Below are 16,612 nucleotides of genomic sequence, written 5' to 3' on the forward strand. Positions count from 1 at the left end.
AACTACCACCCAATCTCTGTTCAGTTTCACAAACAAGTTTCTTGATAGCACCATCTATAGACACTGTCTCTACTTTCTCAACTCACATTCGCTTTTAAACCCGCTTCAAACTAATTTTGGCACACCTGCTCCTCCCCTTCTCCCAGACCTCTACAAATTCCAGTTCCTTGGGACTTGATCATTTTCTTTCTTATCTTTTTGGTCCTTACTATCATCCCAGACAATCTAATTCTCTTCCATAGCAACAAAACAGCACCTGTATGTTGATACTCATACAATCCTATCTCTAGCCCTCTTTTGTACTTCAAGCTCTTACTTAACTGCCACCTGACATCTTCATTTGAATAAATTATCCCCCTCTAGTATCCAGACTCAATGTCTAAAATTAGGATTTTTGGCATTACCTGAAATCTGTTTTTCTTCCAGAGTTCCTGTACTTCCTTTACTTGGTAAATGAATAGTCCATCTATTACCCATCTACGTAGGCAGAAACCTAGCAGTCATTGCTCACTTGTTCTCATTCAACTTTATCTCCAGTGAATTACCAAACTACCAATTTGCCTCCCAAATACAACTGGAATCCATTCCATTTCTCTCAGGTATCTTCTTAATTTCTTTTGCTGCTTCAGATGTCCTAATAATTTATCCAGAATTTTCAGGGAATTCTGACCAAATCCAATCTAGATTTGTTACACTCTGTTTCGGGGGCACAGCTGACATCCTAGAATTTCTTTCAATCAATATCCTGAGACGTTCTTTTCCTTCCAGTATGAGATACTCTATTATCTACATCCTTTTGCTTTCACTTGTTGTAAGCATCCTCCAGCAGCTTCCAAATACACTTCCTATACTACTACATAGAAGAGGTAAATATTTGTAAATCTTGACTGTCTGAAAATGCTTTATCCCATCTAGAGTTTATGCCTCTAATTTAAATTAGTCCCTCACCTCATTCCATTACTTTCTCATACTAACAATTATCACAATATATAGGATTGTTTGTAAATTTGTTTAAAATTTTTCCATCTCACCCACAAGGCCATAAGCTCCTTGAGGGCAAGGGCAGTGTGTATTAACTACCACAAACACCATGTATAGTAGAGTGCCCAGTACATAGCAGGTGTTCAAAACAATGCTTGACTGAATGACTGTGTGACTGAATGAACAATTAAATAAATACAAGTGGTAGGTTCTGCTCTCTAGTTTCAAGTAAACCTCTGTTGGTATCAAATAAAAAATACTGCAAATTCAACTAAAAGAGAAAGGAGAAACACAAATCTTAACACGGCTTCATGGTTTTGATTCATTTCTCTTATTACACTGTTTTTGGTGCCTGCATCAGATCTATGCCAAAATGATGAAAACCTACCTCAAAACTTTATGATTCCTTTGTGCCATAAAAAAGTAGTAGGAGTGGAGTGTCTTTACCAATAAGCTACCTAAACCCTCAGAGATCATATTCTACAAATGTCAGCACACCTTACCATATAAAATGAGTTTGATATAAATAGGGATGATTAAAGTCCTGAGCATTGTTGGTTGCTCCTTTGCTTCAGACAGTTCTTCAAATGGGAAGAATTTCAGGAACATAAAATCACAGATGAAGTAGATAGACATCAACATTTATCTATGTGCTCCCATTCTTTTTAAAAATAATAGTATTAGTGTTCTTTTTTCCAATCCATCTTCTACTCCTTCAAACACTTATTAAAAAAGTAAAACCAAATCACTCCTGCTAAGTAATTCAGGCCATCTGCCACCACAAGGAAACAATGCACTATGATTAATATACATATTAAAGAACAAGATCTGTATTTATCCTGAAGGTGGATACAGAGAAAAGACAGGATTAAAGTATGATTTGGACATTATATTTGAATCAAATGTCATGGATGCTTAACACACCCTTAGCAAGAACCCTCATTTTCTAAAGTTTTTTTTTTTTTTTTTTAAGATTTTATTTATTTAAGAGATACAGAGTGAGAGAGAGAAAACACAAGACGGGGGAGGGTCAGAGGGAGAAGGAGACTCCCTGCCAAGCAGGGAGCCTGATGCGGGTCTTGATCCTGGAACTAACGGGATCATGACCCGAGTTGAAAGGCAAACGGTCAACCAACTGAAATGCTCAGGCGCCCCTAAAGTTATTTTTATCAAAATTATACATGAGCTTAAAGAGATACTTAGTTCTAATACTTATATTACCAAAAAAATCCAGTCTCCTCCTCCCATTTTTCCTTCTCAGAAGCCAAGCACATAAAGTTCTCTTAGCTAAGTCATTGGTATTTACCTCCATATTTTAAAATAACATATTTGTATTGGCACTTTTTGATTTTTTGGTTTAAATATTTTTGACTTTCCAATATAAACAATTAGGCCTTAGCGGTTTTGTTTTTCCCCCCTCTTTCCACCATACCCTTCATCTTCTCAATATAATTATACTGTAATTTTGGTTATATCAGTAATTAGTGTTTTAATAATATAGTATTTCATCTTCCCTAGAATTATTTTTTGTTCCTCTGGGATTTTTTTTTCATTTGCTTAGTTTTCCAGGTACTTATCATTAATTCAGCTCCAAACTCCAAACTGTTGATCAGCTGTCTGATCTTAAGAAGCTCACTTTAGGTAATCAATCAATTTCATCTCCTCCAAGAATTACCCCAACCCCCACTTTAGCAGCCTCTGACTTATTCCAATCTGGACTAGTTGCTCTTTGAAAACAGGCCATTTGGGGCTCTCATGTCATCATCCTACTAGGAATTCTTCTTCTACTGTTGGATCTCTTGTCTCCTGATTCCTATGTAGTCTTCTTTCTTATTTTAAATCCCTTGCTTTGGTGGAACACATCTTCCAGTGGCTTCCAGAGGAAAACTATGTAGGATATTAATTTTCTGAGATGTTCATGTTTGATAATGTCTTTATTATAACTTCACACTTGTTTGGCAGTTTGATTGGGTATAGAATTCTATATTGGAAATAATTTTCCCTCCAATTTTTGAAGGCAGAACTTTATTTTCTTCTGGCTGCCAGTGTTTTGAGACATCTAATGTTTACAGATTCACAGTCTTTTGTGTGCAACTTTCTGTCCTCTAAGTTTGTAAGATGTTCTTTGTCCCATTTTAAAATTTCAAACAGATGTGCCATGATCTGGGTCTATTTTCATCCACTGGGCTAGGCATCTGACAGACCCTTCCAATCATGGAAAATTATGTACTTTAGTTCTGTGATACTTAAGTTATTTAGCAATGGTCTCCTGTTTATCTATTCCTGAAACTTTTGCTTAATTCTCTATCTGTATTTTCTCCTGTATTTTCTATCCTCTTGTTTTTTGCTTTACTTCTGCAACTATTTCTCCAAACAACTTTGATTTTAGCTATTGTGCTTTTAATGTTTAAGATTTTTTGTTCTGTTCGTTTCTTTAAAAACACATTCTGTTACAGTTTCACACTCACAGTATTTTTTTTCTCACTTACCTGAGTATATTTGCCCTTTTTTCCCTCACCCTGCATGGTTTCTACTGCCTCCAAATTGTTTTTTCTATTTATTTCATTACCTTTCATGTTAGGAGCTATCCTTACCTCTCTAATTGTCTATATATTGATTAAAAATTGGGATTTAAATTGGTTGGGAAGATGGTAGAGTAAGAAGGCCTAACCTTGCCCTGTCCAATGGATACAACCAGATAATACCCATATCAGCATAAATAACCAATGACATAACCTGAAGACTGGCAGAAGAAACTCTACAACTATAGGCAGGGAAGAGGTCACATCAAAGAAGGTAAGAAGGTGGTCTGGAAGTGAAACAAACTTTGGCTGTCCATGGTGTGGATGGAGCCAATGGTGTAGAGAAGGGCAGAAAATAGACTTTCATACAAGGAGCCCATAAACGGAGGAAGAATCTCTGTAATATTTACCTCTGATAGTGAGAGAGGCCAAATTTTGTAAGTTCTTAAAACCACTGGGGCTTACAGCCTGGAATTTTAAAAATCAGGGGCTCAGCTCTGGGAGAGCCCAGAAGGCATCAGGAAGTGGAGTTCCTGCCCTTAAAGAGACAGAACGACAAAGAAACCGCGCAGATACAGCATAAAACCAACAGTTTGAAAAATGCTAAGCGGCAGACAGGAGGGGGAATAATTTGCTCATCTCAGAGCACAGTTAGGTGAGACAAGGATCATGGGGAGATCCCTCCAGGAACAAAGGAGCTGGAAGATGCCATTTCTCTCCTCTTCTGACAGCATAAAGAATGACCACCTGTGGAACCAGCCTGGTATCCACACTCCTTACCTAACTTGGTTGCATTAAGCACCCCTCACTCCCCACACTTTGGCAGATCTACCTTTCCCAGTCATGCTCACCTCAGACCCAGTGCTGTGCCCCCCACCCTTCTCCCCAGGAGACCAGTGCAAACCCTGTCAATACCATATCTCCTGACTTGCCCATTTCGTGAGACCTTGGTCCTGGCAGGGGCAGGTCTAGTTTTGCACGCAGACCACCACACACCTTGCTGCATACAGTGGTCCAAGAGCCTCTGCAGACAATTACACTGAAGGAAAAAGAGGCCAAGACTCAATAGCACGGCACATGCAACACACATAGGGAGATGGTCCCTGAAGCGCCAGACCCTGGGGAACAGGGGACACTGCACTGAGGGCACTACAGGACCTCTTCTTCATAAGACTACTACTGTTAAGAGCAAAAGAAGTAGCTAACTTTCTTAACACATAGAAACAGACACAGAAAGTCAGACAAAATGAGACAGAGAAACAACTCCCAAAAAAGAACACAATCAAACCACAGCAAGAGACCAAAGCAAAACAGATATAAGTACTATGCCTGGTAGAGAATTTAAAGTAATGATCATAAAGATACTCACTGGACTGGAGAAAAGAGTGGAGGACATCAGTGAGACCCTTAACACAGAGATGAAAAAGAACCAATCAGAGATCAAGAACACAATAAATGAAATTAAAAATACACTTGATGGAACAAATACCAGGTTAGATGAAGCAGAGAAATGAATTAATGGCCTGGAAGACAGTAATGGACAGTAACTGAGCCGAACAAAGGAAAGAAAATTATGCAAATTGAGAATAGTCTTAGGGAACTCAGTGATTGCATCAAGCATAACAACACCTACATTATAGGGAACTCAGAAAAACAAGAGAGAGATAGGAGGGCAGAAAATTAATCTGAAGAAATAATAGCTGAAAACTTCCCTGATTTGGGGAAGGAAACAGATATCCAGATCAAGGAGGCACAGATATTTTCCCAAAAAATTCAACCTAAGGATGTCCACACCAAGACACATAATAATAAAAATGGCAAAAGGTAGTGATAGAGAAAAAAAATTTTAAAGCAGCAAGAAAAAAGAAGACAGTTACATACAAGGGAAACCCCATAAGGCTATCAGTGGATTTTTCAGCAGAAACTTTGCAGGCCAGAGAAGAGCGGCATGATACATTCAAATGCTGTAAGGAAAAATCTGCAGCCAAGAATACTATAAGAAGGGTATCATTCAGAATAGAAAGAGAGATAAAAAGTCTCTCAAAGAGTTCATGATCACTAAACCAGCCTTACAAGCAATATTAAGGGAGACCCTTTGTATGAAAAAGGAAAGACCACAAGTGAGAGTAAGAAAAGTAAAAAGCACAAAAGCAATAAATGTAAGTATTTCTGTAAAAAATCAGTCAAGGGATTCGTACAATAAAAAGATGTAAAGTATGATACCATATACTAAAATTATGGGCAGAAGAAAAGTAAAGAATGGACTCAAACTTAAGTAACCATCAACTTATTATAGACTGCTATACACAGAAGACGTTATATACAAACCTGATGGTAACCACAAATCAAAAACCAGTAATAGATATGCAAAAAAAAAAACCAAAGGAATCTGAGTAGAGCACTTAAAAAAGCCACCAAACTATGAAAGAGAAGAAGAGAAGAAAAGATCAGAGAGAATCTACAGAAACAACCACAAAACAAGTAACAAAATGGCAGTAAATACATATCTGTCATAATTATTTTGAATGCAAATGGATTAAGGCTCCAATGAAAAGACATAGAGTGAAGAAGTGGTTTTCACAGGGTGAAGCAGTGGATAAAAAAACAAGACCCATCTATATGCTGCTTACAAGAGACTCATTTCAGACCAAAATACACCTACAGATTGAAAGTGAAGGGATGGAGAAATATTTATCAGGCAATGGATCTAAAAGAAAGCTGGAATAGCAATACTTATATTGGACAAGAGAGACTTTAAAACAAAGACTGTTAAGAAGGGACAAAGAAGGATATTACATAGTAATAAAGGGGTCAATCCAACAAGAGGATATAATAACTATAAATATTTATGCACCCAACATGGAAGTACCCAAATACATAAAACAGTTCATAACAAATCAATAGTAATACAATAATAGCAAGAGACTTTAATACCCCACTTACATCAATGGACAGATCATCCAAACAGAAAATCAACAAGGAAAGAATGGCTTTGAACAACACACTGGATTTAATAGACAAATTCAGAACATTCCATCCTAAAACAGCAGAATATACATTCAAGTGCACACAGAACACTTTCAGAAGAGATCACATATTAGGCCCCAAAACAAGTCTTAGTTAAAAAAAAAAAAAAATCAAAGTCATATCATCATCTCTCACTCTCTCTCTAAGATTTTATTTATTTATTTGAGAGAGAAAGAGAGAGTGAGCATGAGTGGGGGGAGGGGAAGAGGGAGAGGGAGCAGCAGACTCCATGCTGAGTAGGGAGCCCAACATGGAGCTCAATCCCAGGACCCTGAGATCATGACCTGAGCTGAAGGCAGAAGCTTAACTGACTGAGCCACCTAGATGCCCCACCATGCATCTTTTCTGACCACAAGCCCAGGAAATTAGAATTCAATCACAAGAAGAAATCTGGAAAGAGCACAAATACATGGAGGTTAAATAACACGCTACCAAATAAATGAATGGGCCTACCAAAAATCAAAGAAGAAATTAAAAATTACATGAAAAAAAAGAAAATGAAACACAATGGTCCAAAATCATTGGGATGCAGCAGAAGTGGTTCTAAGAAGGAAGTTTCCAGCAATACTACCTCAAGAAGCAAAAAAAATCTTAAATAAACAACCTAACCTTACACCTAGAGGAGCCAGAAGAAGAACAAACAAAAGCCAAACTCAACAAAAGGAAGGAAATAATAAAGACAAGAGCAGAAATAATAAAGACAAGATCAGAAATAAACGATACAGAAACCAAAAAACAATAGAACTGATCGATGAAACCAGGAGGTAGTTTTCTGAAAAGATCAACCAAATTGATAAACCTCTAGGGAGACTCATTTAAAAAAGAAAAAAAAAAAAGGCCGCCCAAATACCAATTACTTGGACAACTTACAAGCAACGGATACATTCCTAGAAATATATAACCTACCAAAACTAAGGAGGAAGAAATAGAAAATTTGGACAGACCAATTACCAGCAATGAAATTAAATCAAGTAATTGAAAAACTCCCAACAAACAAAAGTGCAGGACCAGACGTTTCACAGGTAATTTCTACCAAACATTTAAAGAAGAGTTAATACCCACTCTTCTCAAACTATTCCAACAAATACAAGAGTAAGGAAAGCTTCCAAATTCATTTTAGGAGGCCAGTATCACCCTGATACCAAAACTAGATAAAGACACTACTAGGAAAGAGAACTACAGGTAAATATCTCTCATGAATATAGATGCAAAAATTCTCAACACAAAATACTAACAAACTGAATCGAACAATACATTAAAAAAATCAAACACCACAAGCAAGTGGGTTACTCCTGGGATGCAAGTGTGGTTCAATATTTGCAAAACAATCAATGTGATACATCATCACATTAATAAAAGAAAGGATAAAAACCATATGATCATTTTAATAGAAGCAGAAAAAGCATTTGACAAAGAAAGACATCCATTCATTACAAAAACCCTCAACAAAGTAGTTCTAGAAGGAACACATCTCAATATAATGAAGGCCTTATATGAAACGCCCACAGCCAACATCATACTCAATGGTGCAAAACTAAAAGCTTTTCCCCTAAGGTCAGGAACAAGTCAAGGATACCACTCTCAAGACTTCTATTCAACATAGTACTGGAAGTCCTAGCCACAGCAATTAGACAACATAAAGAGATAAAGGCATCCAAATTGGTAAGGAAGAAGTAAAACTCTCAGTATTTGCAGGTGACGTAATACTATACATAGAAAACCCTAAAGACACCACCAAAAAACTATTAGAATGGATAAACGAATTTAGTAAAGTAGCAGGATACAAAATCAATGTACAGAAATCTGTTGTATTACTATACACTAATAATGAAGCAGGAGAAAATGAAATTAAGAAAATAATCCCATTTACAGTGCCATCGAAAAAAATAGGACATCTAACAAACTTAACTAAGTGAAGGACCTGTATTCTGAAAACTACAGAACACTAATGAAAGAAATTCCAGACAATTCAAAGAAATGGAAAAACATTCCATGTTCAGGGATTAGAAAAACAAATAGCATTAAAATGTCTATACTATTCAAAGCAACCTACAGGTTTAATGCAATCCCTATCAAAACACCAAAAGTATTTTTCATGGAATTAGAACAAACAATCTTTAAATCTGTATGGAACTATGAAAGACCCTGAATACCCAAAGCATCTTGAAAAATAAAAACAAAACTGGAGGTATCAAAATCTCTGACTTCAAGTTATATTGCAAAGCAATAGTATTTAAAACAGTATGGTACTAACATAAAAATAGACAAGTAGATCAATGGAATAGAACAGAAAACCCAGAAGTAAACCCATGATTATATGGTCAATTCATCTTCGACAAAGGAGGAAAAAGTATCTAATAGGAAAAAGACAGTTCCGTCAATAAATGATGTTGGGAAAACTGGACAGTCACATGCAAAAGAATGAAACTGGGGCACTGTTTTTCACCATACACAAAAATAAACACAAAATGGATGAAAGACCTAAATGTGAGACTAAAACCACAAAAATCCTAGAAAAGAGCACAGGTAGTAATCTCTCTGACATTGGCCGTAGCAACATTTTACTAGATAATGTCTCCTGGGCAAGGGAAATAAAACCAAAAGTAAACTATTGGGACTACATCAAAATAAAAAACTTCTGCACAGCAAAGGAAACAATCAACAAAACTAGAAGGCCACCTACTAAATGGAAGAAGATATCTGCAAATGACATGTCCAATAAAGGGTTAGTATCCAAAAGATATAAATAACTGATACAACTTAATACCCAAAAAACAAATAATCCAATTAAAAATTGGCAGAAGACACAAACACGTATTTCTCCAAAAAGCAGACAACATGGTAAGATGCTCAATTTCATTCATCATCAGAGAAATGCAAATCAAAACTACAATAAGATACTGCCCCACACCTATCAGACAGGCTAAAATGGAAAACACAAGAAACAAGTGTAGGTGAGGATGCAGAGAAAGGGGAACCCTCTTGCATTATTCATGGGAATGCCAATTGGTGCAGCCATTGTGAAAAACAGTATGGAGTTTCCTCAAAAAATTAAACACAAAACTACCCTACAATCTAGGAATCACACTACTGGGTATTTACCCCCAAAATACAAAAACAGTAATTCAAAAGGATACACTGCAACCTTATTTACAATAGCCAAACTATGGAAGCAGCCCACGTGTCCATCAATAGATGAATGGATAAAGAAGAAGTGGTATATATTTACAATGGATTATTATTCAGCCATAGAACAGAATGAAATCTTGCCATTTGCAATGACATGGATGGAACTAGACAGTGTTATGCTAAGTGAAGTCAGAGAAGGACAAATACAACATGCTCTCACTCATATGTGGAATTTAAGAAACAAAACAAACAAGCAAAGGAAAAAAACGAAAAAGGGACAAACCAAGAAACAGATTCTTAACTACAGAGAACAAGCTGAAGGTTACTAGAGGGGAGGTGGGTTGGGGGATGGGGGAAATAGGGGAGGAGGATTAAAGAGTATACTCATCATGATAAAAAAGAAATAAAATGAAAAAAATTGGGATTTAAAAACTGATTCAGAGCTACGAGTATGAGTGATCTTGTTAACTACAAGATTATCTGTAAAGGCAGTCAGATGGCCTTTTTATATAAGTATCTTTATGTTCTGTAGGACAAATGGGATAATAACATTGGGGTTCTCAGCATCAGTGTATCTATTTTCACTTAAACCATTTTTGGAATGGTACTCTGGTACCTGTTATTTCAAGTTAGTCTGATGTCCCCAGATCACAAATTTTCTATTTTTAGCCTTTCTAGAGAATAAATACAGTCTTTTGCTTACATGGGAAGGGGTAGTGCGGAAAGGGGCTTTCTGGCAGTAATGACTTCCCTACGAGAACATGCCCCTTACGAAGGACCTCTTCCACCTGCCCAGAAAGGAGAGAAGGGGAAGCACAAGAAGTGCCTGGTGGGGAGCCTCAGTTCCTACTTCATGGATGTGAAGTGCCCAGGATGCTACAAAATCACCAGTCTTTAGCCATGCACAAAGGGTAGTTTTGTGTGTTGGCTGCTCCACTGTCCTCTGCCAGCCTACAGGAGGAAAAGCAAGGCTTATAGAAAGATGCTTCTGCAGATGGAAGCAACACTAAAAGCACCTTGAATCAGATGAGTGGGAAACTATCTCAATAAACACATTTTGGATAAAATAAAATAAAATAAAATAAAATAAAATAAAAGTATGGAAAGGAATGAGATTTTAATACCACCAAATTCTGATCCTTTTGAAGATTCCAAAGAGCAAATTGGTTAGTTCCTGGCTTTCTAATCCAGGATTTACATATCAGAGTTTTGCTACATTAGTTATTGCTTGTCTTTCTTCCCAGGTCATAAAATATTGTGTCATCTCCTCTCCCTTTTTTCTTTTCCCCTTTCCTTGTGGATTTAAGCCTTTAAAAAAGTATCCCTTTACTGTAGTTTTAGTTTCCAGAAAGAAGTGAAACTAAGTACAAGTTTTTATTCTAACGTCTCTACCCCCAAAATCCTAATATTTTAAGCAGAAAATTTTCTTTTTAAAAGATTTTGGAGCCAAATAAAAAGGAAGTCCTATAAACTACGGCTCAAAGAGAACAAAAAAGCAGAGCTGCATTTTCCTTTTTGCCCCCAATTCTGTAATAGACTGCACTTAAATTATTTTATATTTTGTCTTTATCAATATATTTTTTGTGCGTAAAACCACAAAAATTTCTGTTTAACATTTTTATTAATAAATTTGACTAAAAGTAACTCTAGCATACAGTGATACTCCATATTCAGAAGTGTGTAACATAAATGTGATGGGAACTTGATATTTACCTATGTCAAATAATAGTAATGCCTTGTGTATACTTTTTAACTTATTGCAATAAAACATACACCGGAACGAGGAAAAGTATTCTGGGCGTACCTGTTCAATTTTGGTGTTGATATGTAACATAGCTGTTACATGGACAAAACAGACTCCAGATACAAACTCTAGAAGTCTTAGTATATAAAGGAATATTTCTTTTATCCTTTCAGCCTCCAATTGGGGTAAAGGTAGTAACAGCTGGAAACAGACTATGAAATTGGACCTAATGGGTGTATATCCATCTTTTAATACAGACTAGGGAAAGGAGGCTGAATTGAGGTGGTCAACGCACTCTCCTGAAGAAATTCTGATGCCTTAACATAAGCAATTCATATTAAATGGTGTTTATGTTTCTGTTACCAAGATTAGGACATTATCAGGGATTATAGCATGATTTCTGTTTTATTTCTACAAAGTATACCAAACACAAATTCCTACAATCCATTTTAACAATGGAAAACAGTACCTTGTAAAACAATGAATGAATATTCTTTCATTTTTGGTCTTACGTGAATGATGGAAATAAAAAGACAGTATGAAATAAAAGAAAAGCAGACGAGGATAGAAGACAAGGACATTCATAAATACCAGGAGATGACCCAATCAATAAGAATGACTTTTAACATTGTGCATCAACTATACTAAAAATAAAACAAAACAAAATAAAACCAAAGTTCCTGTCTCATGAAAAGAAATTCAATCTAAACATGTTGCTGTTCTTAAAAAAAAAAAAAGAGAGATTTAAAAATTAGGGGTTTTTTTTTGTTTTTGTTTTTTTTACAAAATTAGCTCTGATAATCTCCATTCCTTTAAATTTGAAGCACTTAAAGTCTAAACTAAAGAAACTACTGGGATCAAAATTTTAACATGTAGTATGTAAGAAGAGAGCTCTCAGAAGATCCAAGGTTAGAGTCCTGGTGCTTCTGTTTATTTATTTATAAAAGGGATTAATTTGTTTGTTTTAGCTATTATATTTAGTTATGACAAGACATCATTTGGTTTCACCGTCCCCGTAATATAAAATTTGTTATGAATATGATTGTGGGGTAGAGTCAGACCAGGAGTTGTAACTTTATATTAAGAATCACAGGAGGAAGGTCAGAAAGAAGAGAGTACTATTAATGATACAGAGAAGAATAAAACAGAGAAAAGAGGGGTTGTGGAGTCATCAGTCCTCTTCTCTGTTATGACTGGGCTGTGTTTCCAGTATTGCTCTGTTTCTGTTTGCCTTCTGATTTTCAAGGATTTCTTGTAATTTTTCCTAATGCTGTTACAAATATATTATTAGGAAAAAGTCCTCTATCATTTTAAGGGATTTTCTAAAAAGAGGGGGAAAAACCTCAGTCTGTTAGGTTCCTTTTTACCTGATAAACAATTCATATAAAATGTAATAATAACAATCCTTTATTTTTGTCCTGGAAATGCAATACTTGATTTCAAGTCCATCTCTCATGTAAGAATACTAAAGTCAAGTGGAGATCATTTTAAATATTCAACTCTATTAAATAATATTCAAGTGAAAACTTTAAACCTCGATAAATAAAACAATGAGGGAAGCAAAGGAGCTCCAATTATAAACAATACAATCATAAGCTATAATTGGACCTACTTTTTTTTTAAACATTGAAGGAAGATCTACAATGCTTCAAAAAAATAATATAATCTACATGGATCTCCAGTTTGTTAACATCTAAAGGAAAATTTATTGTAAGTACATTAACAAGTTATTTACATTTGTGGTTCATGACTAGGACTTACCAAGTTCTGCCAAGTTGCCAAATGCAACAAGACACATTTCTGTAAGAGCTGCATTTTGGCAATGGATGCCCAATAATTTCACTAAGGTAGGTATAACACCCATATTGATAAGCTGAGCTTGCAGGGAATCTGTAAAAAACAAACAAGTGAAAGCGTTTATGTATCAAATGGACATTAGTAAGAAGAAAGCACCTCTTATTCTCCCTACTGCAAACTCAATACTATTTCAATTACAGTAAAACAAGATTAAGTCTATCCATACAATTGTCTGAAAAACCTTAAAACATTAGTTCACAAGAGTTGAGTTTTGACTCTTTTCAATGATTAAAAGAAATTTAGAAATGAGAAGAACTCAAATAATATGCCAAAACATTAGTTTTGTCTTTTTTTTTAAAACAGGGTCTTATACCTTTGTAGAGTAGGCTTTAAAAATGTATAAATAATTAAACATTACCGCTGGTCATTATGTGAAAAGGTTAGACAAAGTAATATTTGTATTATAGAAAAGCAGAGTATATGAAAAGCATTGAAAAACAAATTTAATAAAGACCAAGAGAAGACAGAATCTTAGAATCCCTTAAAAACAGCTGCTTCATAATAAAGAGTGGGAAATGTATATAACACACAAAAATCATTTTGATTATTTGCAGCAGAATGTTCTTCGATGATTGCTAGGAAAGAAAGTAGTTTTTACAAGGAAAAAATGTGTTATTTAAATATTTTTCTTTTCAAAGCTTTAGTAATAGTGACAAGCATCTTAGTAAAGAAAGGAAAATTTGGCTTGAGAGGTAAAGAGAATGAGATCAATATGCTTTGTCATCATTGCTTGCCTTCATTTTCTAAGAAACTAATGAGTTTTGAAGTATTTAACAGGCCTTGGATTTCCACAATGGCTCTTCATGAACAAATTAAGACAGAACACCTGTAGCAAAGCTGAAGGTAAATAAACCAAATGAAAATCAAAAGTATTGCCTCTCACAATAAGCTAAGAAAGATATAAACACACACATGCCTATGCAAAACACTATTAATAACTGTTTCATCCAAAGATACAGGAATGCTTTCAAAATTGTTTTAAAAATTATATGCCATTTTCAAGCTAATAATTTTCTCCAAATTCTTTTTAGGTTACCTACTGGGAATCTAAAGATAAAAATCCGTTTATTACAAACATATTTTCCTTAGAGCATGCATCCCTTGATAGTTTGCCTACTTATCTCTTCATCACTCTTTCTAGTTCTTAACCAATAGATAAGAAGGTGGTTGGGTGATTATCAGATAAGGACAAGCAGGCGGGTTGAGCTGCCTCACATTCCAGTTGATTATATGCCTGGCGGTCTCTGTAATTTTTCCTGCTTTCAGAGTAAAGTATGAAGGGATAGCCAACAAAGGCTTATCACCCTGAAAACTGATGAGTGGGTAATTACACATACTGTCTGATTCAACTGTGGGCAGCCTATTACCAAAACAAGAAAACAGCCCTGGGAAAAAGGGAAGTTTACATTTAGGGTTCAAATAGTCTAAAACAATTTCAGATTTTGCAATGGAATTATGAAATCTGTTCTAAAGAGACAGAAATAAAAGAATATGCTCAACTAAATGATTTGTTCTTATACCTTTAATGTTAAATATTATTTTTTCCTTACAATTCAGCAACTGATGAATGATTCACAATATCTGTATTATCTTATACGAAAATTACTTATGTTAAAAGGTATAGTGTTATGTGTTATGTTGGCAGAATACCTGTATTATGGTTATAGTATTTGTAACGATCATGCACCAATACGCTTTCCAAGTCAGAAATTATTTTGATTACTTACCAGTAAAGTTCCTTATTATTGGATTACCTTTGCAGATCTTTGTTCGTTAGCAGTATTTTTAACCTTCGTTTATTTATTTACTCATTTTGACTACCTCTTCAAATACTGCAGAGCTGCTGAATCATTAAGTTCCAGGTATGTAAGCGTGAGCACTAGCGCATGCATTGAGTGTGAGTCAAACTCCACTATATGTCTGCATATATGTAAGCATCACACACCCCCTCAGTACTGTTGGTACAAACTACAAAAATCCAACAGTCCAGGGACATCAGAGAAATAACAAATGTCATGAAGGAGATAACTCAACAGGAGAACATCACTTAGAAGGTGAGGTTCTTCATATTCTCCTAACGTGGCATCTCTACCACTTTCTTGCACTGCTTTTAAGGTATTATGAATTTTGGTTCCAGAGAAATGAGGGACAAAAAAATACAAAATGTTGCATAGTTTCATAAAATCTTTGGCATACAAATTGAAGCAGTAATATTTGAAATTGTGGTAGATCAGGAAAAAAGAAGTAGAGCCCAATGGCATTTGGTGTGAATCACCCTAATTAATGAAAATCACTTTGCTTCGGGAAAATGTGTTTTAGAGCTACCCAGGAGCCAAATTAATTGTATACTCACATACAACACACATACCACACACAAGGAAAGAGAAAAATTATATAGTCATCCAGTGGACATATTCATTTTTGATCACTTGGGTGCTTTCTTTTATACCCACTTCTATGAGGCTAACTAAAACAAAAATTACACTTAAATAACTCTAAAGTCTGTTCATACCAATTGCAGGCAAGTCATTCTCCTTGAATAATGAAGGCCCAGATGAGGAAAAAAACTTTACTCAAACAGCCTAATACAAATTTTCATTTCAAGATAAGCAGGCATCCTAGAACATGGTTCTCAAAATGGGGTCCCCAAAACCCTTTCAGAGGATCACAAAATCAAAACTACTTTCATAAAAATACCAAGATTTTATATGCCTTTTTCACTGTACTGATATTTACACAATGGTGCAGAAACAGCGGTGGGTAAAACCGCTGGGGCTTTATCATGAACCCAGTCTGTGGCACCAAAGTCTGCTGGTAGTCATCATACTCTTCCCCAGCACACATTCACAGTAAAATAAATGCTATTCTTTTCAGCAATTTTTTTTTTTTTTAAGTAGGCTTCACACCCAACATGGGGCTTGAACTCACCACCCTGAGATCAAGAGTCACATGCTCTATAGACTGAGCCAGTTAGGCACCCCAGCAGTATTTTAAATTTTGAAATGTTATTTTTCATAAAAATACGTGATAATGTGAGTTATTATTTTTCAATGTAAAATTAAGTAATTTTTGAATTGTCTCCATTTTAGTTTCTAATATGGTAAATATTGAGAGATACAGCCCATATTTATAAACAAAAATTCTATAGGGTCTTCAGCAATTTTTAAGTGTCTAAAAGAGTCCTGAGACCAAAAGTTTAAGAACCACTGCCAAAGGATTACCTAACTTTTATAGGAGATGGAAAACAAAACAAAACATGGAATAGAGATTCTGAAATTCAATGATGTGCTTGGCAGATGAGATGAGACAGGAAAAGAAATAAAAATTAAAAGCATGGTAGGAATCCTAGATT

The 16,612-nt window shown here is 35.3% G+C and overlaps 1 protein-coding gene and 1 pseudogene across 6 annotated transcripts in view; one reads left to right on the forward strand and one right to left on the reverse strand.

Annotated features, from left to right (window-relative positions):
• Nucleotides 1–16,612, reverse strand: part of RAP1GDS1 (Rap1 GTPase-GDP dissociation stimulator 1) — a 147,290-nt gene that overhangs the window by 27,243 nt on the left and 103,435 nt on the right. For all 6 annotated transcript variants that reach the window (XM_019801774.2, XM_019801773.2, XM_019801775.2 and 3 more), the window contains one exon: nt 13,165–13,293. In XM_019801774.2, the coding sequence (XP_019657333.1) occupies nt 13,165–13,293 (129 nt within the window). The remainder of the gene's footprint in view (nt 1–13,164; nt 13,294–16,612) is intronic.
• LOC117804404 lies at nt 10,421–10,669 on the forward strand (annotated as a pseudogene).

Source organism: Ailuropoda melanoleuca, chromosome 11, assembly GCF_002007445.2.
Source record: "Ailuropoda melanoleuca isolate Jingjing chromosome 11, ASM200744v2, whole genome shotgun sequence".
Classification (NCBI taxonomy): Eukaryota; Metazoa; Chordata; class Mammalia; order Carnivora; family Ursidae; genus Ailuropoda; species Ailuropoda melanoleuca.